General features: G+C 37.2%; 2 protein-coding genes across 3 annotated transcripts in view; both read right to left on the reverse strand.

Annotated features, from left to right (window-relative positions):
- Positions 1 to 25,516, reverse strand: part of PPP2R3A (protein phosphatase 2 regulatory subunit B''alpha) — a 163,097-nt gene that overhangs the window by 9,585 nt on the left and 127,996 nt on the right. The window lies entirely within an intron of this gene.
- Positions 21,464 to 23,929, reverse strand: LOC119048264 (60S ribosomal protein L12-like). Its single transcript, XM_053669450.1, has 2 exons — positions 22,750 to 23,929; positions 21,464 to 22,718 (listed from the first exon to the last, which is right to left on the reverse strand). Exons 1-2 carry the CDS (start codon positions 22,836 to 22,838, stop codon positions 22,343 to 22,345), a joined length of 465 nt encoding a protein of 154 aa, XP_053525425.1. The 5' UTR covers positions 22,839 to 23,929; the 3' UTR covers positions 21,464 to 22,342.

Below are 25,516 nucleotides of genomic sequence, written 5' to 3' on the forward strand. Positions count from 1 at the left end.
CTGGCTCCTAGGCCTCTGCTCTTTCCATGGCACTACCATTCTTCCTTTTCTAATATTTGAATCTGGCAATTTCTGTTTGACAGACTTTCCCTGATTTATTTGCAATTCCTCTTATGATGAAGCCCTAGGTATTGTGGTCTTGGGATTCTGGTTCTGGTCTTGCTTTTGAACCATGTCAGTCAGCTGTAAACAACTGTAAACAAGCTACCTTGCTGACATGCTAGTGCTCACTCTAGAGGCTGTGGCTATTATAGTAAGACTTTTTTCCCTTGGGACCTTATCACCTACATATGCATTGTGCAGGCCTTATCTTATCTCCCACAACACGAGAAGAGGGGTGTCCAGCACAGACCTCTCATATACACAGGTCGAATTTCACTACAGCTGGTCTCTCCATTTCCTCTCGTGACCCCTCACCTGTACTTCTGTCTGCGTCCCTTCTTCCCTCTCCACCACACACTGGCACCTTCTCTGAACACTGACATAACTAGAAAAAAACGTTTGCTTATGCCAATTATTTATTCTCTCAAGCTGCCATTAGTTCTTCCTTTTAGACTAACAAACTTTTAAATGTTTGCTATCTGTGCTGTATCCCCTTTTTAAAGTAGATTAGAAAACAGTATGTAATATAAATTCTATTTTTGTAAAACAAATTATTTGCACAGAAATGTCTAGAAGGATATACTCTTAAATGATAAGATAAGCTGTCTCAGGGTTGGATTTTAGGTGAATATTTTGTTTATCACTTTTTTCTAACTCTTCTGCAGTGAAGCCACTACCTATGTAAACAGATAAAGGAGAATAACTTATTTTCCCTGTTTATTAAAGTAATACATGTTCCTTAGATCAACTTTACAAATTATAGAACAGTATGAAAAACCAAGTTATTTGAAATCCCAGAGTTAACCACTGTTAATATTTTGGAGCTTTTTAGCTCGTGTATGCAGATAAACACATTTTTAATATTGAGATTATATCACAATTTTGTAAACCTGATTTCTCCATGTTATGCTCATGTGCAAGCACAAAATTTATATGTCTGCATAATATGACACTTAGATACCATGACTTATTTAACCATAGTATTATTATACATTTGTGTTACTTTGAATTTTTTAGTTTTAGAATTACCTGTGACTAATGCCAGTTGTTTGGATGAGTAATTTCTACCCAAATTTCTGATTATTTATAACATACATACAGAATTAGAATTGCTAAGCAGTGGGTATAAATTCAGGCTGTTGCTACATATTGTCAAATTACTTTCCAAGGAGCTTGGGTGAATCTGCAATGTGTGAAAGTTCTTGTCTTATGGCATAGTGAGCCTACAGTGAGGTGTTACCAAAATGTGCTTGCTGTATGAGACCAGTTAAGACATTTTATTTTAATGCATCTGTTGTTTTCCCTGCTGTGCAGGGGTCCTGCTTGTTGTTCATCAGTATATCCAATACTGCTTAGTGTACAGTATGAGTGCAAATATTTACTAAATTAATACTATCTTTTAAAAATTGCTGCCATGGACTTCTGGCAAAGATGGAGGCGTAGGTGGAAACACTGTGCCTCCTCGCACAACCAAAGTTAAGGACAACAAAGATTTAGAAACAAAAACAACCAGAACAGACAGAAAATTGGACTGTACGGAAGTCCGACAACATTCAACCACACCGGTAAGAGGGGGGAAGTCTATGGCTGGCAGAGAGGCATCTCGGCAGGAAAAGGCAGTGGCGACTATAGTCACACATTTGAGCGCAGATAAACTAGGCAAAAACGGGCAGCTAGAGAGACCGCAGAACCCAGAGCCCCAGTGATGGGAAATAAAGCCTAAAAGCACTGATTGAAAAGGTGCTGGTTTCTGGGAAGCAGCAGAGGGGACTGAAATCCGAGAAAGAGCAGAACAAGTGCCATTGTTCCTTCTCTGATCCTGCCTCCACATACAGTGTCACAACCCAGCAACTGGGTTGTCCCACCCTGGTAAACACCTAAGGCTCTGCCCCTCATACATAACAGGAGTAACCTGACCAAAAATGGCTCAAACAAAAGAACAAATCAAAGCCCCAGAGCCAATACTTTTAAGCGACCAAGAGATAGCCAACCTATCAGGTGCACAGTTCAAAACACTGGTGATCAGGATGCTCACAGAATTGGTTGATTTTGGTCACAAATTAGATGAACAAATGAAGGCTAAACTGTGAAATGAAGGGAAATGCACAGAAAACCAATAGTGATGGGAAGGAAACGGACTCAAATCAATGGAGTAGACCAGAAGAAAGGAAAAAATGACCAAACAGAAAAGAATGAAGAAGCAAGAATTAAAAAAAAAAAAAAAATGAGGAGAGGCTTAGGAACCTCCAGGACATCTTTAAACATTCTAACATCTGAATTCTAGGGGTATCAGAAGAAGAGGAACAGCAAGTGGAAAACTTATTTGAACAAATAATAAAGGAGAACTTCCCCAATCTAGCAAAGGAAATAGAGTTCCAGGAAGTCCAGGGAGCTCAGACAGTCCCAAAGAAGGTGGACCCAAGGAGGAACACACCAAGGCACATCATCATTACATTAGCCAAGATTAAAATGAAGGAGAGAATCCTAGGAGCAGCAAGAGATCAGGGGACAGTTGCCTACAAAGGAGTTCCCATCAGACTGTCAGCTGATTTCTCAAAACAGACCTTCCAGGCAAGAAGGGGCTGGAAAGAAGTATTCCAAGTCATGAAAGGCAAGGACCTACATCCCTGATTGCTCTATCCAGTAAAGCTATCATTCAGAATGGAAGGGCAGGTAAAGTGCTTCTCAGATAAGGTCAAATTCAAGGACATCATCATCACTAAGCCCTTATTATATGAAATGTTAAAGGGACTTACCTAAGAAAAAGAAGATAAAAAAGATGAACAGTGAAAGGACAGCAAACTCACAGTTATTAACAACCACACCTAAAACAAAAGCAAACTAAGCAGACACCTAAAACAGGTGCAGAGCCACAGAAATGGAGATCACATGGAAAATTAGCAACGGGAGTGAGAGGAAGAGAATGGGGGGAGAAGGTACAAAGAATAAGTAGGTTAGAGGTTGGGGAGAAAATAGGGGGAGGGCAAGAGTAGTGTGAGAAATGCAGAAGCTAAAGAACTTATGACACGTGGACATGAACTAAAGGGGGGAATGTGGGTGGGAGAGGGTGTGCACGGTGGAGGGGAATGAAGGGGGGAATGGGACAACTGTAATGGCATAATCAATAAAATATATTTAAAATAAATTGCTGCCAATTCAATAAGCTAAACATTTTTGGCTCTTTTGATTTTAGAAACAATTTTATTTAAGTATAATTTACATATCACAGAATTCACCAATGTTAAGTGTTCAAAGTGTTTTAGTAAATTTTTAAAATTGTTCAACCATTACCAAAATCCAATTTTAGAACACTTTCATCTCTCCATCTGCCTGTCCTCTCCCTTGTTCCTGTTTGCATCCACTCTCCACTCCCATTCCCAGAACTAGGCAACCACTGATCTGCTTTTCGGATCTAAAATTTTGCCTTTTCTAATACATGGAATCATATAATACATAATTTTTAGTGTCTGGTTTCTTTCATGTAGAATAGCTTTTGAGACATCCATGTTGTTGAATGTATTAGTAGTTCTTTTATTTATTAAGGTATAATTGACATACAAAGATGCTCATATTTAAGTATACACTTAATACATTTGACTTTAATATATACTTCAAAAGCATCACAACAGTCAAAATCATGAAAATATCCACCCCTGAGTGTCCCCATGCCCTTTTATAATCACTGTCCTCTCTCCCCAGGCAACCACTGATTTATTTATTTTTTGTCATTACCATTAACCCTTGAATATGGGTTTGAACTGATCAACTTATACATGGGGTTTTTTTCCCCAATAAATATACAGTTGGCCCTTCATACCCCCAGGTGTCATGTCTGTGGATTCTGCCAATTGCACATGTGGAGGAAGACCAACTACATGCATTGTTCTATGCCGCTTTACATGAAGGACTTGAGCGCCTGTGGACTTTGGTACCTGTGTGTTTGTGTGTGTTCTGGAACCAATCTGTATACTGAGGGATGGCTGTAGTTGATTTGGGACTGTCAAAAGTTGTATGTGGATTTTCAACTGTGAAGAGGGTTGTTCAAGGTCAACTATATAGATTAGTTTGCATTTTCTAGAATTTTATATATATGAAATCATACAAAAAAGAAATATACTCATTTTGTATAGCTTCTGTCACTTGGCTTAATTGTTCTGAAACATAATACATCCATGTTGTAGTTACCAGTAGTTCATTCCTTTTTTTACTCTGAGTAGCATTCTGTTATATGGATATACTTTATTTGTTTATCAGTTCACCACTTTGGTGGATATTTGGATTATTTATAGTTTGGGGCTGCTACAGGTAATAGTACTCTAAACATACATGTACAAGTCTTTGGGTAAATATTTCTCGAGTGCATTCCTAGGAGGGGAATCTCTGATTCATATGATAAGTGTCTGTTCTAACTTTTTAAGAAATCGCCAAGCTCTTCTGAGGAGGCTATATAATTTTACATCCACATCGGTCCAGTGTATGAGGGTTCCAGCTTCCCATTATTGCCAACTAGTGATTTTAGTTATTCCAGTGGCTGTGTAGTGTATCTCATTGTGGTTTTAATTTGTATGTTTTTCAAATTAGAAGAGTAAGTTTATTTAGAAAGTTATAGAGATTTTAGAAGTGAGTCAGTTAGGCCGCATAGGCTCAGGAAACAAGTTACAGAAGCAGAATGGCTCTTGGAGCTTAGGAGAGGGAAAGGCAAAGGTAATGTGTCTGTGGGGAAGATGAGGAAGAGAAAGGCATGGGGGAGAGTGCCTACTTGGCCTTTTTCTAATGTCTAATGATGTACAGCATCTTTTCATACACCTATTTACTGTTTGTACCTTTAATTTAGTTAACTCTTTCCTCAAATCTTTTGTCTCTTTAAAAAACTAGGGTGTCTTTTTGTTAATGAGCTGTAAGAGTTCTTTATATATTCTGGATGTTAGTCCTTCAGTAGGATATTTTGGAAATATTTTCTTCCAGTCTTTGAATTGTGTCGTTTGAAGAGCAGTTTTCAATTTTGAAGGAAGTCCAATTTCTTGATATTTTTTATTGCTCTTGCCTAACCCAAGGGGTCACAAAGACATGCTCCAATGCTTTATTCTAGAAGCTTTAGAGTGTTTCATGTCTTACATTTAGGTCTCTTATCCATTTTTAGTTAGTTATTTTTGTACGTGCTGTGAAGTATGGATCAAGGTTCTTTTACTTTGCATATAGACAACTGATTGTTTCAGCATTATTGTTGAAAGTGCTACACTTTCTCCTTTGAATTAAACTGGGTCTATTTCTGGAGTGTTTCACTGATCTATGTGTATACTTAGACAGTTGTATACAATGCTACAATGTCTTGATGATTTGTTGCTTTATAGTAAGCTTTAAAATCAGGCCGCCTAAGTCCTTCAACTTTATTCTTTTAAAAAAAGTGTGGCTGTTCTAGGTAATTTGCATTTCCATGTAAATTTTTGGGTCAGTCTGCCAATTTCTACAAAAAAGCCTGCAGAGATTTTGCTAGGGAATCAGTTAAACCTTAGTTCAATTTGGGGGGAGCTGACATTTAAACAGTACTGAACTTTCTAATTTTATTTATGTATTTAGGTCTTCTTTAATTTCTCTCAGCACTGTTTTGCAGTTTTCAATGTGCAAGTGTTATAGTTGTTTTGTTCTACTTATTCCTAAATATTTTATTCTTTTTAATGCTATTAAGAATAGAATTATTTTTTACTTGATTTTTTATTGTAATATAAGGAACAAGTGATTTTTTTAATTTTAATTTTTTTTATTAAGCTTATATTCTGAGACCTTGCTACCTCACCAATCAGTTCTGGTAGCTTTAATGTAACTATCATAGTATTTTCTACTTAAAGTTTACATTAATCTATGAGTATTTTTACTTCTTCCTTTCCAATCTGAAAACTCTTACTATCTTTCTTGTTTTACGTCACAAGATAGAACCTTCATTAGAATGATGAGTAGAAATGGTGAGGAACAGACACATCCTTGCTTGATTCCCTCTAGGGAAAGTATTCAGTTTTTCACCAGAAGTATGATTGATATTAATTATAGATGTCTTTTATCAGGTTAAGGAATTTTCCTTCTGTTCTTACTTGGGTGAGTGTTACTGTGAATGAATGTTTGATTTTTGTCAAATGCTCTTTTTGTGTCTGTGGAGATGATCATGTGTTTTTTTGTCCCTTATTCTAATTCTGATCTATTTCATTAGTAGATTTGGGATGTTAAGCCAGCCTTCCCTTCCTGGGATAAACCTCACTTAGAGTATATAATCTTTAATAATATGTTGCTGGATCTGACATGCTAGTATTTTTAAGTTGAGGCTTACAAGGGATATTAGTTTATAGTTCTCATGTCTTGTGATGTTTTTGTCTGGCTTTAGTATCAATGTAATATTGGCTTTATAAAGTGAGTTTGGAAATATTCCCACTATTATTTTCTGAAAGTATTTGTGATTTACTTTTTTCCTTAAATATTTGTCAATTTAGCATGAAACCATCTTTATTTGGACTTCTCTTTGGGAGAGACTTGACTAATTTATTGTATTTACATGATATAGTCTATTCTGATTTTCTGTTTCTTCTTGAGTCAGTTTTGGTAATATGAGCTCTTCTAAGATTTTGTCGCGTTTCATCTAAGGTGTGAAATTTATTGGAATAAAGTTTGTTCATAATATTCCTTTATAATTATCTTAAGTTCTGTAGTGTATATAGTAATTCCTCCTTCTTCATTCCTGATTTTAATTTATATCTTTTCTCTTCTTTTCCTTGGTTTAGTTAACATACTATCTTTAAAAAAAATCTTCCCAAAGAACCAACTTTTGATTGCATCAATTCTTCCATACTGTTTTCCTATTTCTATTTCATGGACTTCTAATCTTTATTATTTCCTTTTTTCTACTTATTTTAAAAAATATTCCATTGATTTATTTGTACAGAGAGGGGGTGGGAGGGGAGAAAAAGAGGGAGAGAGACATCAGTTGGTTGCCTCTCATATCCACCCTGACTGGGGACCGAACAGGCAACCCAGGTATGTGCCCAGATTGAGAATCAAACCGGTGACCTTTTGCTTTGTGGGACATGCTCAAACAATCGAGCCACACCAGTCAGAGCCTTTCTACTTATTTTGGGTCTGGTTTCCTCTTCCCTTTTTCAATTTATGGTAGAAGCTAATATTGTTGTTAGATCTTTCAGAGCCATGGATATTTCTCTAAGCACTATAACTGCACTCCATACATTTTACATTTTATTTTATTTTCATTTGTTGCAAGATAATTTTAAATTTCCCTATGGTTTCTTCTTTAAACTATGTGTCTTTCTTTAATTTTCAAATACTTTGGGGTTCCCATATTTCTGTTACTGATTTGTAAATTATTTCTATTACTGATTTGTAAATTATTTCTATTATGGACTAACAACATAATTTATATTAATGTAATCCATTTCAATTTATTGAACTTTGTTTTATTCACATAACATGGTCTGTCCTAGAGAAGTTCCATGTGCACTTGAAGAACATGCATATTTTCCTGTTTTGTTGGGTGCTCTCTCTGTATTGATTAGCTCAAATATGTTGACTATGTTGAGTGTTCTGTATCCTTGATTGTCTTTAGTTCTATCGATTACTAAATCTTCTTTATCAATTAGATTGTCTTTAGTTTTATTGATTACTAAAAAAAGGAATATTAAAGTCTTCAATTGTAATTGTTGAACAGTATGACAATTTTTGTTTCATGTATTTTGGGCCTTTGTTGTTAGGCACATATATATTTAAAACTGTTATTACGTTTTAACTGTTGGTGAAGTAGAAATATTCATGTTTATTTCCTGGGTGAAGTTGCTTTCTTTTGACTGTTTTAGAATTGGTCAATATTCATGTTCTTACTATTGATTTTGAAGAATATGATTTATAAAAGGTCACTACTGGTCATATGATCCAACCCAGTTTGTTTGCCTTTTTTGTGGTACAAAATTTGTTCATTTTAAATGTACTCAGATTTATCAATAGTTTCCTTATAAATTTCTCCCATTACCTTTATGCTTTAAAAAGAAATCCTCAACCAAGGATATGTTTTTACTGATTTTAGAAAGGGGAAAGGGGAGGGAGAGAGAGAAAGAGAAAGATTGATGTGAGAGAGAAACCTTGATCAGTTGTCAACCATAAGCACCCCAACCGGGATTGAACCCACAACCTTTTGGTTTATGGGACGATGCTCTAACCAACTAAGCCACCTACCCGGCCAGAGCCCATTACCTTTGTGCTTTTAAGACCTATTTATTTTCTTGCAGACCTTAGTTTAATATGCACATTTTCACCCCACCACAGTAAGCCAACATTTTACTGACTAGTTGGTCTTTTCTTGACCCATTTAAGACACTCCCTTTATATACTACATTACTATGCATAAATTTTCTGTTTAGGCATGAATACTATACTGGGTTTAATTACTGTAGTAATTATAGTAATTATATAGTAACCCTCCCATGTGCACCATCATAACTTTGTTTCTTTTAAAAACTCATTGCTCTTCTTGTGTATTTATTGTTCCATGTGAGGTTTAGAATTTGCTTATCATCTTCCACAACATATTTTGGGGAATTATAACAATATATTTTTCAGGTTACTTTTTTTCTTGATATTACAGTGGGATTTTTTCCCCATTAAATTTTCAACTGGTTATTTCTCAGGTATGGGATTAATACCATTTAAAAACTGTTAAGAAGTTACTCTTCTTGAATTTTCTTAGTTTCAAGATTTTTCCAAACCAGAAGATATACTAAATTTTGTCACATGCCTTTGAAGAATCAGTTTATATTTTACATTTTATTTTCTCTCTTAATCTGTTAAAGACAGATCTTGAAAAGCTGAGCCAGTAGCAATCTTGGGCTAAAATCCACTTACTTTTATATATTGGTAGATTTGACAAATTATTTAATCTTCTGTGGTTCAGTTTTCATACCTGTAAAATGGAGATAATAGCATCTACAGAATAGGGTGTTTGTGAGTACTCAGTGAATTAAAATATTTAGAGTAGTGGTTGGTACATAGTATGGTGTGTATGTATAAATTAGTAGATTTATTTTTGTTTAAATGAAGTTGGTTTAACTTCTTCCTTCTATGTACTATTTGGGTCTATTTTGTCATCCGCTTTCATGTATCTTGAGAGGATAGTCTAATTCTTTATTTCAGTATAAAAGTTATATATTTCCCTTTGTGTATATCCCACAGATTTGAATATAGGATGTAGCAACAGGTTTACAGCTGTGACTGTATGAGTTTATTCTTGTATTATTATTATTATATTATTTCCCATACAAACTACTTTTGTCCCACCCTATATATTACTTTCATTACCTGATTTTTTAAAACATTATAATTTGGGGACAACATGACCAAGTGATTAAGGTGATGGACACCTAAAAAGATTGCAATTTGGTCCTGGACAGGAAGTTTAGCTAGTTAGAGCATCATCCTGCTACACCAAGGTTGTAGGTTCGATCCCTGGTCATGGCAAATACAAGAATCAACCAAGTGGAACAACAAATCAATATTTCTCTCCCTCTAAAAATCAATAAAAATGACTGAAATTTCTATTTTAACTTCTTCTTTAGCTTAACTGTTATTCTGAAAAATATTTAACACTTAAATATTTTATTTTTAAATTTCTAGATTGTGCATTTCTTTCGTTAATTTCAGTCTGCATTTTAAGTAATAAATGTGGCCAATGTGCTATGCTACTAGGTTTAAAAAATATTGCAATTTTATTTGTTTTAATAAGTAGGCTCTTTTGTGGTGGTTCTAAGTATATTTGTTGGGTACCAAGTATATATGTGAGTATCTCTGAAAGCTTACTCATTCTATATACTTTTTTCCTGTTTGTTAGTTTTTACATGACTGTAGATTTGTCATTTTTCCTTGCATTTTTATTAGATTTGTTTTATATGTTGCATAAAGCTGGTAACTTTTTTTCATGGACAACTGTTGAAATATTGATGTCTCTTTTAAGCTTTGAATTCTGTTTGTCTTCCTAACATCGCAATACTTATTTCTTCTTGTTAATATTCACTTGACTGTTACCTCTATGTTAGGTACAAATCTAAAAAAGAGTACACAGCTGGATTGTTTAAAAATCCTCACCAGAGGATATGTTTATTGATTTGAGAAAGAGAGAGGTAGGGAGAAAGAGAAACCAATGAGAGAGCCACATTGATCAGCTGCCTCCTGAATGTGCCAAACTGGGGATCGAACACGAGACCTTTTGGTGTGTGGGACAATAGTTCCATCCACTGGGCCCTCCACCCGGGCTATGGTTGGGTTTTTTAAATCCAATCTGAGTTTTGTGATTGATACTATATCTGGACTTATTCTGGCCATTTATTTTGTACTGTTTATCTTTTCTCTCTTCTTTACTGTATTGCGCTCAATTTCTTTATCAGTATAACATCCCTTTTTTCTCCCCTCTAATTTCCCTTGCAAAATCATGTAGTTTGGATGGACCTGACTCTTGACCAAGATTAGTACTAATCTTCAAGAGTTGCTTCAGAGGTTGGACCCAAACCAAGACAATTAGAACCAAAGGGATACAAATTCTGGGCTTTTTTTGGGGGGGGGGCGGGTAGGGGGATGATTTTGTGAGAAAGGGATTTTTCTCTTTTGTACCCGTACTTGAAGCTGTTACATAATCATCTTGCCACCACTTATGAAATACTTGTTGAAGAGTGAAAGTGAAAGAATTTTCTAATATATAAAAGAGGTAAGGTCTGAGTTTCTGAAGTCAGTAATGTCTCTGGATTTTTCAGTTCTATATGCCATTAATTCTACTTTGATAGTGATGACGATGATTTAGCTTACACTATTTGATTTGAATTTAGGTCATTAGTCACCAAAAAGAAAGCCAATTAACACACTTGTATTTAGTAGATTGAGTTTTCTTTATTCAATTTTTTCCAGTTAATAATCAATTGTCTTTTTCTAAATATGATTAGTGATTGATCTTAAATTTTTAAGACATAATTTAACTCTAGCCATTATTAGAGAAATATAATTCAATCAGCATTGATAGTCTCCATTCTAATACAGAACTGTAGCATATTATCCTGGCCTCCTTTTACTGTCTCATGTTAAAAGCATCTGTGATCAATATGTACCTAGTTCTAAGAATAAATTTTACTAATTTTGTTGTTCATAATTGCTTCTTGCATCCCACTATTGCTCTAGGATCCATTTGCCTTCTTGCCAAAGAATATCCTTTAACATTTCTTTCAGAGATAGTCAGTTTGTGGGTGATAAACCTTTTGCATCTTTGAATGTCTGAAAATGTCCTTATTTGGCTATTGCAATTTAAATTGGAACAGCCCGGGCTGTTATGGCTCAGTGGATTGATTGAGTGCCAGCCTGTGAACCAAAGGGTTGCTGGTTTGATTCCCAGTCAGTGCACATGTCTGGGTTGCAGGCCAGACCCATCACAAGCCCAGGGTTGCAGGTGTGTGAGAGGCAACAACACACTGATGTTTTTCTTCCCTTTCTCCCTCCTTTCCCCTCTATCTAAAAATAAATAAATAAAATCTTTAAAAAATTGGAACAAAATTCTACATTCAAAATTATTTTATTTGGGATGTTTGAATGATATTGTTCTATTTCTTTTTGCATTCACTTTGTGAGTGATCAGCTTTTTCTTTCTGGTAAATTTTCAGTTCTCTATAATTTATGTTTTGAAATTTCACTCTATTGTGGCATTGACAAGCTACTGTCTGTGGCCAAATCTGTCTTGCAACCTGTTTTGGTACAGCCTGTTTTCAACTTTTTAAATTTGAAAAAGATCAAAAGAATATTTCATTACTTGCAAAAATGGTATGAAGACAGTATCTCTCTGTCTAGGATTAAAATTTTATTGGAACACAGCCATATTCTTTTGCTTACATATTATCTATGGCTGCTTTCATACTACAATGGCAGAGCTAACTAAGCAGTTGTCACAGGGACCTGCAAAGCCTAAAATATTTGCTACCTGGCCAGAAAAAAATTAGCTGATTCCTGTTTCTGCATACATTTTTATTTGTTTAAACAGATAAAAGTTCTGGGACTTATCTGGCTATTCTTTCTACTGGTTTCTACAAGGATTTCTTACCACAGAACCACAATTACCATTCCAAATAAGAAGCTTCTCAGCTGTGTTCATTCTAATGTTCAGCCCCATGTATTCCATCATTTAAATTTTCATTTCATTTCCCAGAAAGTGGCCAGTGTTGCCTCAAGAGTGCAATATTCTCTCTCTAAAAATAGTAAACATATACATTTTGATGTCTTGTTCTGTTGCTATAGTGATTCTTCTTTCAAGGGTGAAAGTTCTTGCATTTGATATTTTATTGGTATTTGTCAACTGTTTGATAGTTGTCTACTGTTCTGTGTAGTTGAGAATAGACTGCTGCCTCTGTTTGCCCTGGCTGCTAATGGGGAGGCAATGCAGGGTTGCTAGTGTTTTCAATGTGAACAGGGCAGGGATGGGCCATGCTGCTTATGCCACGTTTCAGTGGCTGTGCCTTCCCTGCTCCAAGATCTCACACACATTGCTTTTGCCTTTCCTTTGGAAGTAGGATGGGATATGCAGTCATATGCCATTTAACGAGTTTTGAGTTTTGGCCAACGAAAGACTGCATATATGATGGTGGTCCCCTAAAATTATAGTGGACTATAGGCAGAAAGTTTGATGTTGAAAGACAAGGCTGGACGTGACTACTGGTGTTGAATTTGCTGCTAGCCTGGGAGGGCTTGAGTAGAAGAGGCTCAGTGCCTACCTTTGGCTGGAGCTGGAGTTGGCAAGGGAGCAAGAGTGAACTCCCTGCATTCTCACCCCTGGCCCTTCTCTCTCAAACACTCATGTGCCCTTCTCTCTCAAACTCCCTGCCCTTTTCTTAGCTTCTTTCTTTTTAGGCCCCCGTTCCCCTTTCTCCCCATCACCTTCATCTCATCCCATCTTCCTTTAATTATTCCTCACCTTGAGCTAAAGCTTTCTGGCTCTCTCGCTGTGTGCTCTCTATTTCTCACTCCTTTTTTGTTCCCTCCCTCTTCCTGATGTCTCCTCTCTCAGATGGCACCCCCCTCCACGGCCTTCTCCCTGCTCCCCCAATGCATGTGTGCACAAATGCTTTATCTTTTATACCATATTTGTGTGGTAATTTTTCTTTGTGTGGTAATACCATACCACACAATTTGTGTGGTAATACCATATTTCTGTGGTAAAAATAATTACTATTGTGTTACAATTGTTTACAGTATTCAGTACAGTAATAGTCTTATAGCCTAGGAACAGTGGGCTATACCATATAGACTAGGTGTGTAGGCCAGCTGTATCATCTGGTTTTGTGTAAATACAGTCTATGATGTTTGCACAAGCATGAAATCCCCTGAGGATGAAGTTCCCTGAATGTATCCCCATGGTTAAGAGACACATGACTGTATAGGATTTGGCCTACCTGGGCCCTTCTGATCTCCCTCTTTCCCTTGGTTTCAGTCAAATTCAGGTGTAGATCATCCTTAAATGCTGTTCTCTTTATGTGTAGCAATTATCTTCTGCATCCTTGTGCAGAAAACATAAGCTGTGGCTCCCTTTTCAATCTGACCCCATCTACTTTCTTTTATTACACTGAGTTTGTCTTCTTACTATGACTGGTGTTCTGTTTATTCTTTTTTTAAGTATTTATGGTGTAGCAATTGAAAACTACAGTTGGCTTTCAGTCTACCAACCTGAAATGAGAAGCTGATCTGTAATACTATTATTACTTTTTATTAAGTGCATTACAGTTTTGTTTGTGGCTTAATGTATTTGAAAATCATCTATGGACACAGCTATTTTATTTATTTTTAGGGAGTATTTTATTACGGCTGCAAATAATAGGTTTTAATTTCTCCTTTTTTTCTTTTAGAGTTTTTGCTTCAAAAATCTGATGTTTTCAGAGTTTTGGGGGGTTATTTATTCTTTTTTTTATTCGACCTTTGCTGTCTTTTCACAATTGAAGTCTTTTCTTTTAAAAAGTGAGTTGATTCCATTCATATTCACTGAGCTAAAAATATTTGCCTTAGTTCTGTCACTTTTAGCTTATGCTCTGTGGTATGTTTTGTGTGTGTGTGTGTGTACATTTTTTTCCCTGATTGAATTACATAGAATAGAGTCATAAAATATTTAGAATATTTTAGAGAGTGTTCTTTTTAAAAAATATATTTTATTGATTATGCTATTACAGTTGTCCCACTTTCCCCCCTTTACTCCCCTCGCCCTCCACACACCCCCTCCCACTCACATTCCCCCCTTTAGTTCATGTCCATGGGTCGTACATATAAGTTCTTTGGCTTCTACATTTCCTACACTATTCTTAATCTCCCTCTGTCTATTTTCTACCTACCATCTATGCTACTTGTTCTCTGTACCTTTTCCCCCTCTCTCCCTCTCCCTCTCCCCTGTTGCTAACCCTCCATGTGATCTCCATTTCTGTGCTTCTGTCCCTGTTTTAGCTTTTTGCTTAGTTTGCTTTTGTTTTAGGTGTGGTTGTTAATAACTGTGGGTTTGCTATCCTTTCACTGTTTATATGTTTTATCTTTTTTTTAGATAAGTCTCTTTAACATTTCAGAATAAGGGCTTGGTAATGATGAACTCCTTGAACTTGACCTTATCTGAGAAGCACTTTATCTGCCCTTCCATTCTAAATGATAGCTTTGCTGGATAGAGCAATCAGGGATGTAGATCCTTGCCTTTCATGACTTGGAATACTTCTTTCCAGCCCCTTCTTGCCTGGAAGGTCTCTTTTGAGAAATCAGCTGAGAGTCCCATGGGAACTCCTTGGTAGGTAATTGTCTCCTTTTCTCTTGCTGCTTCTAGGATTCTCTCCTTCATTTTAATCTTGGCTAATGTAATGATGATGTGCCTTGGTGTGTTCCTCCTTGGGTCCACCTTCTTTGGGACTCTGAGCTTCCTTGACTTCCTGGAAGTCTATTTCCTTGCCAGATTGGGGAAGTTCTCCTTTATTATTTGTTCAAATAAGTTTTCCAGTTGTTGCTCTTCCTTTTCCCCTTCTGGTACCCCTATGATTCCTAGAACGTTTAAAGGTGGAGGTTCCTAAGCCTTTCCTCATCTTTTTGAATTCTTGTTTCTTCATTCTTTTCTATTTGGTTGTTTCTTTCTTCCTTCTGGTCCACACCATTGATTTGAGTCCCAGTTTCCTTCCTATCACTATTGGTTCCCTGTACATTTTCCTTTATTTCACTTAGCATAGCCTTCATTTTTTCATCTAATTTGCAACCAAAATCAACCAGTTCTGTGAGCATCCTGATCACCAGCGCTTTGAACTGTGCATCTGATAGGTTGACTATCTCTTCATTGCTTAGTTGTATTTGTTCTGGAGCTTTGATCTGTTCTTCCATTTAGGCCTTTTTTTTTTTTTTTTGTCTTGACACACCTGTTACGTATGAGGGGCGGAGCCTTAAGTGTTCACCAGGGCGGGCAACCCAGTTGCTGGGTTGTGACGCTGTATGTGAAGCAGGGGTTTGAGAGGGAACAATGTTGCTTGCTCCGCTCTCGTTCAGATTTCAGTCCCTTCCACTGCTTCCCCCAAGCAAACTGGGATCTTCTGGTGCTGATTCCCAGGTAGGTGGGCTTGTGTACGTTCTAGGACCCTGTGGGTCTCTCCAACAAACTCTTCTGTGAGGCTGGGAGTCTCTTCCAGCACCTAAACCCTCACAGGTGTTTTCAATCAGTGTTTTGAAGCTTTATTTCTGCAAGCTGGAGCCCTGGGTTGCATGATCTGTCTTGCTCCCCAGTTTTGCCTGGTTTATCTGCGCACAAATGTGCGACTGCCTGCTCAGCCAGCTGTCTTGTGTGCCTCCCTGGGTCTTCCCACTGCCACCATGCCCAGGGTCCACCCGCTGCTGCCTTGCAATGCCCGGGGTCTGCCAGCCAGCATGTTTTGCCATGACCCCTTTCCGCCCCTTACTGGTCTGGATGAATGTGTCTATTTTAACTCCTTGGTTGTTGCACTTCTATACAGTTCAACTTTTTGTCAGTTCTGCTTGTTTTTTTGTTTCTAAATTTTTGTTGTCCTTATTTTGGTTGTGTGAGAAGGCACACTGTGTGTACCTATGCCTCCATCTTGGCTGGAAGTCTCCCCCTAATCCTTTTCCCTCTGGTAACCACCATTCTGTTGTCTGTTTTATTTGTTCATTTGTGGCTTTTGTTTTACATCCCACATATGAGTGAAATCATGCAGTTCTTATCCTTTTTTATCTGACTTATTTCACTTGATATAATACTCTCAAGGTCCATCCCTGTTGTTGTAACTGGCAACTTATCTTTTTTATGACTAAGTAGAATTCCATTGTACATATGTACCACATCTTCTCTATCCAGTCATCTGGCAATGGGTACTTAGGTTGTTTCCATGTCCTGGCTATTGTAAATAATGCTTCAGTGAACACTGGGGTACATATATCTTTCAAATTAGTCTTTTTGATTTTTAGGGAGGTAGATAAACCCAGAAGAGGGATTGCTAGTTCACATGGTAGCTCTATTCTTAATTTCCTGAGGAACTTCCATAGTTCTATGGTGGCCACAGCAACCTACATTCCCACCAGCAGTGTGCATAGGGTTCCCTTTTTTCCATATCCTCTCCAATACTTGTTATTTCTTGTCTCATAAATAATAGCCATTCTAGGAGGTATGAGGTGGTATCTCATTGTGGTTTTGATTTACTTTCCCTTGTAAATAGTGATGTTGAGCATCTTTTCTTGTACCCGTTGGCCATAGGTATGTCTTTCTGGAGAAGGGTATACTAAGTTTCTCTGCCCATTTTTTAACTGGATTTTGTTGTTGCTAAGTTGTATGAGTTCTTTATATATTTGGATACTAGCCCTTTATCATAGGTATCATTTGCAAATATCTTCTCTCATTTTGTTGGTTGCCTTTTTGTTTTGTCAATGGTTTCTATTGCTGAGCAAAAGCTTTTAATTTTGATGTAGTCTCATTCATTTGTTTTTGCTTTTACTTCCCTTGCCTTTTGGTTAGATTCACAAAAATGTCTCTGAGACCAAGGCCCGTATGTTTAGCACCTATGTTTTCCTCTCTATATTTTATTGTTTTAGGTGTTATATTTAAGTCTTTAATCCATTTTTAGTTAATTTTTGTGTATGGTGTCAGAGAGTAGTCTAATTTCATTCTGTTGCATGTGGCTTTCTAGTTTTTCCAACACAGTTATTACAAGAGACCTTCCTTTTCCATTGTATGTTTTGGGCTCCTTTGTTGAAATTAGTTGCCCGTATATGTGAAGGTTTATTTCTAGGCTCTCAGTTATGTTCCATTGGTGTCTGTGTCTGTTTTTCTGCCAATACCATGCTGGCCTGATTGCTGTAACTTTGTAGTATAAGTTGACACAAGGGAACCTCTAGCTTTGTTCTTTTTTCTCTGGACTGCATTGGCTATTCAGGGTGTTTTGTGATTCTATACAAATTCAAGGGTTTTTATGTTTTATTCTGTGAAAAATGCCATTGGGAGTTTGATAGGAATTACGTTAAATCTGTATAACAATGTTAACTCTGATCTATAAACATGGAATAGCTTTCCATGTTTATGGAAAAGAAGACATTTCTTTATGTCTTCAATTTCTTTCAACAATGTCTTATAGTTTTCAGTGTACAGGTCCTTCACACCCTTTGTTAAGTTCGTCCATAAGTATTTTATTCTTTTTGTCATGACTGCAATAGAATTTTCTTCATTTCTCTTTCTGCAACAAATTTTTGTATAGTGATTTCCTATCCTGCAACTTTACTGTATTGATTGTTTCTGAAAGTTTTTTTGGTGGAGTCTTTAGAGTTTTCCATATCTAGAAACATGTCATCTGTAAACAGTAACAGTTTTACTTCATTCTCAGTTTAGGTGCCTTTTATTTCTTTTTCTTGCCTCTGGCTAGGACTTCCCGTATTGTGTTGAATAACAGTGGTGAGAATGGGCATCCTTGTCTTGCTTCTGATCTTAAAGGAAAAACTTTAGTTTTTCCTCATTGAGTATGATTTTTATCACAAAGGGATATTGTATCTTGTCATTTTTTCTGCATGTATTGATATTGATGTGATTTTTCTTTTATTTTGTTAATATGATGTATCACATTGATCAATTTATGAATGTTGAACCATCCTTGCATCTCTGAAATGAACCAACTTGAATGTGATGTCTGGTCATTTTAATATGTTGCTGTATTTACAATTTGTTAGTATTTTGCATCTCAGAGGTATTGGACTGTAATTTTCTTTTTTCCTGTACATTGTCTTTGCCAGGTTCTGGAATCAGGGTAATGTTAGCTTTATAATATGAGTTAGGAAGTATTTCCTCTTTAATTTTTTGGAAGAGGTTGAGAAGGATTAGTATTAAAGCTTTTAAAAATGTTTGGTAGACTTTACCAGTGAAGCCACCTGGTCCTGAACTTTTGTTTATTGGCAGGTTTTTGAATATTGCTTCAAATTCCTTACTAGTGATGGGTCTATTTAGTTCTTCCTCCTTTTCATAATTCACTCTAGGAAGGTTGTATACTTCTAAGAATTTTTCTATTCTAGGCTATTGAATCTCATGAAATATAATTTTCATAGATTCTGGTAAATTCTTTGTATTTCTGTGGTGTCCATTCTAACTTTTCGTCTTTCATTTCTAATTTTATTTGTCTTTTCTTGTTTCACCTTAGTGAGTGTAGCTAGAGGTGTGTCAATTTTATATATCTTTTCAAAGAACAAGCTCCTCATTAATTTTTTTCTATAGACTTTTTGTTCTCTGTTTCATTTATTTCTATTTTGATATTTATTTCCTTCTTTCTCCTGCCTTTGGGTTTTGTTTTTCCTTTTCTAGTTCTTTAAAGGTGTAATGTCAGGTTCTTCACTTTGGATTTTTCTTGTTTCTTGAGTTAGGCCCATAATTCTATAAATTTCCCTCTTAGTACTGCTTTTGCTGCACCCCCCAAATTTTGGCATGTCATATTTTGATTTGTCTATATGTATCTTTTGATCTTTTGACCCAATAGTTACTCAGTAGCATGCTGTTTAATCTCCATGTATTTGTTATTTTTCCAACTTTCTTGTTTAGTTACCACTGTGGTAAGAACATATGTGTGATATGATTTCAATCTTCTTAAATTTATTGAGACTAGCTTTGTGCCCTAGAATGTGGTCTATCCTCAAGGATATCCCATCTGCATGTGACAAAGATGTATATCCTGTCATTTTGAAATGGAAGGTTCTATAAGTAGCAAGGAAGTCCATTTGGTCTAATGTTTACACTTTCTTATTGACTTTCTGCATGGATGATCCATCCATTGCTGCAAGTGAAGTATTCTGTACATTACCATAATTGTATTTTGTCAGTTTCTCCCTTTAGGTCTGTTATTGCTTTATATATACCTGCATTTTCTGGATACTGCTTATTGTAGTATCATTTTCCACCTCTTCATTCTGAGCTTATGTTTGTCTTTGAGCTGAGAGGAGTCTCCTGCAGGCAACATACAGTTGGGTCCTGTTTTTTAATCCATCCTGCTACTCTCTGCCTCTTGATTGGTGAGTTTAGTCCCTACACGTTTATATATACATATTTATATATGTATAAATATATAATATACACATTGATGTATAAAGACTAGCTACATCCATTTTCATCCTTTTTTTTCTGGTTGCTCTGTGTCTCCACTGTTTCTTTTCCCTTGTGATCATGTCTGCTATTGTCATGGTGGTTTTCCATGATTTTTTCCCTCTGTTTCCTCTTTCTCTTTTTTTTTTTTCCAGGTTTCATGTCTTAGCTCTGGATTCTTGTTTTGTGTTTATCATTAGACTTGTGTAAAATGTCTTATATATACAATAGTCCTTTTTCTTCTGATTACACCCTATCTTCATTCACTTGTACACGTTCAGTCCTTTCCTCCTCTTTCTGTGATTTTATTTTATAAGCTATCTCTTTTTATGTTGTGCATTACCAGTAGTTAGTTATTTTTAAAGCCTGAATTCTTGTTGGTTTTAAAGATTTTATTTATTTATTTTTAAGAGACAGGGGTAGGGATGGAGAGCTAGGGAGAGAAACAGCAATGTGTGTGCTTGCCTCTCTCGTGCCTCCTACTGGGGGCCTGGCCTACAACCCAGGCATGTGCCCTGACTGGGAATCAAACCCTTTCATTCACAGCCCATGCTCAATCCACTGAGCCACACCAGCCAGGGCAGTTAGTTAATTTTTAATGTCCCTTCCCCCTTTAATCTTTGTTTTCATTAAGTGTGTAATATCTTATGCTGAAATAGAGTTGCAATTTCCTACTTCTGTTAGTCATCTTACTCAGTTTTGTATACTTTTTTCTTTTTGTTTCTGGTAGTAGAGCTCCTTCCTTTTTTTCTCCTTTCCTCTGCTCTCTTCCCCTCCCCTCTGGTTGTTAAATGATCTTTAATTGAAATATTTTCCTTTGTAGTTCTTTTTTTTAAAAATAAATTTATTTATTTTTTTTGAATTGATTATGCTGTTACAGTTGTTCTATTCCCCCCTTCATTCCCCTCCACCCTGCCCCCCCAACCCCACCATTACCCCCCTTTAGTTTATGTCCATGTGTCTCAAGTCCTTTAGGTTCTATATTTCCCATACTATTCTTGCCCCCCCCCCCCCCATCTATTTTCTATCTACTGTCTATGCTACTTGTTTTCTGTACCTTCTCCCCCCGTCTCCTCCTCCCACTCCCCTGTTGCTAACCCTCCTTGAGATCTTCATTTCTATGTTTCCACTCCTGATCTAGCTGTCCTTTTAGTTTGCTTTCATTTTAGGTGTGGTTGTTAATAACTGTGAGTTTGTTGTCCTTTCACTGTTCATGTTTCTTTAACTTCTTTTTCTTAGATAAGTCCCTTTAACATTTCATATAATAAGGGCTTGGTGATGATGAACTCCTTGAATTTGGTCTTATCTGAGAAGCACCTTATCTGTCCTTCCGTTCTAAATGAAAGTTTTGCTGGGTAGAGCAATCTTGGTTGTAGGTCTTTAGATTTCATGACTTGGAATATTTCTTTCCAGCCCCTTCTTGCCTGTAAGGTCTCTTTTGAGAAATCTGCTGACAGCCTGATGGGGACTCCTTTGTAGGTGATTGTCCCCTTACCTCTTGCTGCTTCCAGGATTCTTTCCTTCATTTTAATTTTGGCTAATGTAATTATGATATGCCTTGGTGTGTTTCTTCTTGAGTCCAACTTTTTTGGTACTCTCTGGGCTTCTTGGATTTCTTGGAAGTCTATTTCCTTTGCCAGATTGGGGAAATTTTCTTTTATTATTTGTTCAAATAGTTTTTCCACTGGTGGTTGTGTCTTTCCCCCCTTCTGGTACCCCTATAATTCGGATATTGGAGCGTTTATAGATGTCCTGGAGGTTCCTAAGCTTCTCCTCATTTTTCTGAATTCTTATTTCTTCATTCCTTTCTGTTTGATGATTTTTTTCTTCTTCCTTCTGGTCCACTCCATTGATTTGAGTCCCAGTTTTTTTTTTCATCTCTATGGTTTTCCTGTGGAATTCCATTCATTTCCCTTAATTTAGCCTTCATATGTTTCTCTAATTTGTGGCTATAGTCCACCAGATCTGTGAGGAAGCTGATGACCAGTGTTTTAAACTGTGCGTCTGAGAGATTTGCTATTTCTTCGTCACTTAGATTTATCTCTGGGGCTTTGAGGTCTCCCTGCGACATTTTTGGTCTGTTCTGGCCCTTTAAGTGGGAGGAGTGGCACCTTGGATTCCCAGGTCGCTGGGTTGTGACGCTGTATGTGGGGGCGTGGTCAGAGCGGGAAATGCCGCCGCCGCTGCCCCCGGTCCAAGCGCTCGCTCCCTCACCCGCGTGCAACCAGGCAACCACAGTCAACTCGCTGCCACCTCCTCCCCACTGACTCCTCCGTAGTCGCTCACCTGGTGGGCCGCTCGGTTGCTCACTAGGTCCAATCCTGGGTTTGGAACCCGTGCGACTGGATTCGCGCGTCTGGATTCCGCGCCGGGGTCGATCGAGCCCTCCTTTGTAACTCCTCACCCGAGGCCGGTTTCGCCCCTTACCGTTCCGGCCGAAGAATTTGTTGTTAGCGGACTTCTGAAAAGTTCAGTTTTCCGTGTTCTGGTTGTGTTTTCTGATGCTAATATTTAGTTGTCCCTAAACTTGGTTGTGTGAGGAGGCACGGCATATCCACCTTAAACCTCCATCTTGGCGGAAGTCCTTCTCCTTTGTAGTTCTTAACTAGCCAGAGATTCCACTGCATCACTGTTGATGTTATCTATGGTGTCATGAGTTTGGCAGCCATCAATGTTGCGGCCCACAGACTGGGAAGTCCCCAGGATCTCTTTAATAGTTCCAGAGAGTTCTCTAGCTAAAGCTTGGTGCTGCATCCGTCGGGCAATGTCGACATTCTTATCAAAAGTGATATTTCTACTGTGCTTAATGTTTTTTCTTCTTCTTTCTTTGAGGGCTTTGATGATGAGGGCAGAGGCAGAAGGCACTAGCTCAATCTGGGCCTGTCTGTTTTCAATGGTCAATTTCACTGTAATCCTCAGACCCTTCCAATTACCTGTTGCTTTGGCAATGTTGTCACCAATCTTTTTTGGAGACAATTTTGCCCAGGGAGGCAAAATTGGCTCCCATGCCCAGGGAGCCAATTTTGGGGGCCAGGGCAGACATAGCACACCTCAGGTATGCAACTTTGATCTTGTTGGGGTCGAATTTCACTAGCATGGTGGAGGCTGCTAGTGTTTGATGAACCTGGATTGGGGACAACTGAAGAAAGCTGCACTTACTCTTCTTCTGAGCTGAAAGCCAAAAAAGTAGATCTCCTTACAACATTTTTTGTAAAGTAGGTCTTGCAGTAGTGTCTCTCAGCTTTTGTTTCTCTTAGATAGTCTTTATTTATTTTTATTTTTTTCATAGCTAAAGGAGAACTTTGCTGGCTACATTATCCTTGGCTGATAGTTCCATTCAAATTTCCTTCCACTCTCTCCTGATTTGTAATGTTTCCATTGAAATATCTCATGATACTCTAATGGGGTTTCCTTTGGTTGCCTTGAGAATTTTTTGTCATTAATTTTTGACAATTTTAATAAAATGTGTCTTGAAGAAGATTTTTCTGTGTTGAAATAATTAGTTGTTTTGTTAGCTCCCTTTATTCTAAAGCCCAGTTCTTTCCATAGACTTGGGAAATTCTCAATTATTTGAGTAGGTTCTTTGTTCTCTTCTCCCTCTTCTACTGGTATAGCCATTATCCCTGTTCCTCTTTCTAATGAAGTCAGATCTCTCATTTAAAAAAACTCTTCTTCCTCCAAGGTCTTTTCTAGGTTTCTGTCTTTGAGCTTGCTAATTCTCTCTTCTATCTGGTTGGCTTTATTTCCAGTGCTTTGTAATGCATTCCTCATCTCATTTATTAAGTTCTTTGGCTCCAGATTTTTTTGATAGTTTCAATCTCTTTGATAAAGCTATCCTTATGTTCATTAATTTTATTCGTGAGTTCACTGAACTGCCTTTCTGAGTTCTCTTGTATTTAACTGAGTTTCTTCACAACTGCAATCTTAAATTCTATACCATATAAGTGACAATCTTCCATGACTCTAAGTTTGGTTTCTAGAAACTTTTCATTTTCTCTCAGTGCTCCTATGTTATGTTGGTTGGTCATGGTATTTGATGAATTGTTTCTCTGACACACATTTGAGCTATTTAGCTATTTCCCTGTTTAGATACTGTTTTGCTCCCAACAATTCAGCAGGTTGATAGGCAGGGTACTTTTTATTTTTATTTTTATTTTTTATTTAGTTATTTTTCAAGTACAGTTTTCTGTTTATTTCTCCCATCCCAGCCCACCCCTCCCCCATGCACCCCACCTCCCTCCCATTTCCACCCCCCTTAGTTATTGTCCCTGTGTCCTTTATACCTATTCCTCTAAATCCCTCCCATTTTTTCCCCTTAAATTTCCTGCCCTCTCCCCTCTGGTCGCTGTCCCCGTTCTCTATTTCAGTGTCTTTATTTTTATTTTGCTTGCTTGTCTGTTTTGTTGTTTAGCTTCCTGTTAAAGGTGAGATCATATGGTATTTGTCTTTCAACCCCTGGCTTATTTCACTCAGCATAATGCTTTCCAGTTCCACCCATGTCGTTGCAAAGGGTAGTTCCTTTTTTCTCTCTGCTGCATAGAATTCCATTGTGTATATGTACCACAATTTTTTGATCCATTCATTTACTGACGGGCACCTACGTTGCTTCCAGCTCTTGGCTATTGTAAATTGTGCTGCTATGAACATTGTGGTGCACAGGTTCTTTGAAATTAATGTGTTGGGGTTCTTAGGATATAATCCTAGCAGTGGAACTGCTGGATCAAAACGCAGGTCGATTTTTATTTTTCTGAGAAAATTCCATACTGTTTTCCATAATGGTTGTACCAGTCTGCAATCCCACCAGCAGTGAACTAAGGGCCCCTTTTCCCCACAACCTCTCCAACATTTGTTGTTGGTTGCTTTGTTTATGATAGCCATTCTGACTGATGTAAAGTGGTATCTCATTGTGGTTTTAATTTGCATCTCTCTGATAGCTAGCGATATTGAGCATTTCTTCATGTGTCTCTGGATCCTCTGTATGTCCTCCTTGGGGAAGTGTCTGTTCAAGTCCTTTTCCCACTTTTTAATTGGGTTGGTTGTCTTCTTAGAGTGGAGCCGTGTAAGTTTTTGTATATTTTGGAGATTAAACCTTTGTCTGAGGTATCACTGGCAAATATGTTTTCCCATACAGTTGGTTGTCTTTTTAATTTAATACTGTTTTCTTTAGCCACGCAGAAACTTTTTATTTTGATGAGATCCCATTTGTTTATTCTTTCCTTTATATTCCTTGCTCTAGGGGACATATCAGTAAAAATGTTGCTGCATGAAATATCTGAGATTTTCCTGCCAATGTTCTCCTCTAGGACTTTAATGGTTTCAAGGCTTATATTTAAGTCTTTTATCCACCTTGAATTTATTTTGGAGTATGGTGTAAGTTGGTGCTCAAGTTTCATATTTTTGCACGTAGCTGTCCAGTTCTCCCAACACCATTTGTTGAAGAGGCTATCTTTACTCCGTTTTATGTTACTGCCCCCTTTGTCGAATATTAATTGACTGTAGAGAGTTGGGTTGATTTCTGGGCTCTCCCTTCTGTTCCATTGGTCTATGTGCCTGTTTTTATGCCAGTACCAGGCTGTTTTGATTACAGTGGCCTTGTAATACAATTTGATATCAGGTATTGCGATTCCTACTTTGTTCTTCTTTCTCAAAATAGCAGCTGCTATTCGGGCTTGTTTATGGTTCCCTATAAATTTTTGAAGTGTTTGTTCTATGTCTGTGAAATATGCCATTGGTACTTTAATAGGTATTGCATTGAATCTGTAAATTGCTTTGGGT

This window comes from Artibeus jamaicensis, unplaced genomic scaffold, assembly GCF_021234435.1.
Source record: "Artibeus jamaicensis isolate MK-2021 breed Jamaican fruit bat unplaced genomic scaffold, CSHL_Jam_final contig_519, whole genome shotgun sequence".
Taxonomy (NCBI): Eukaryota; Metazoa; Chordata; class Mammalia; order Chiroptera; family Phyllostomidae; genus Artibeus; species Artibeus jamaicensis.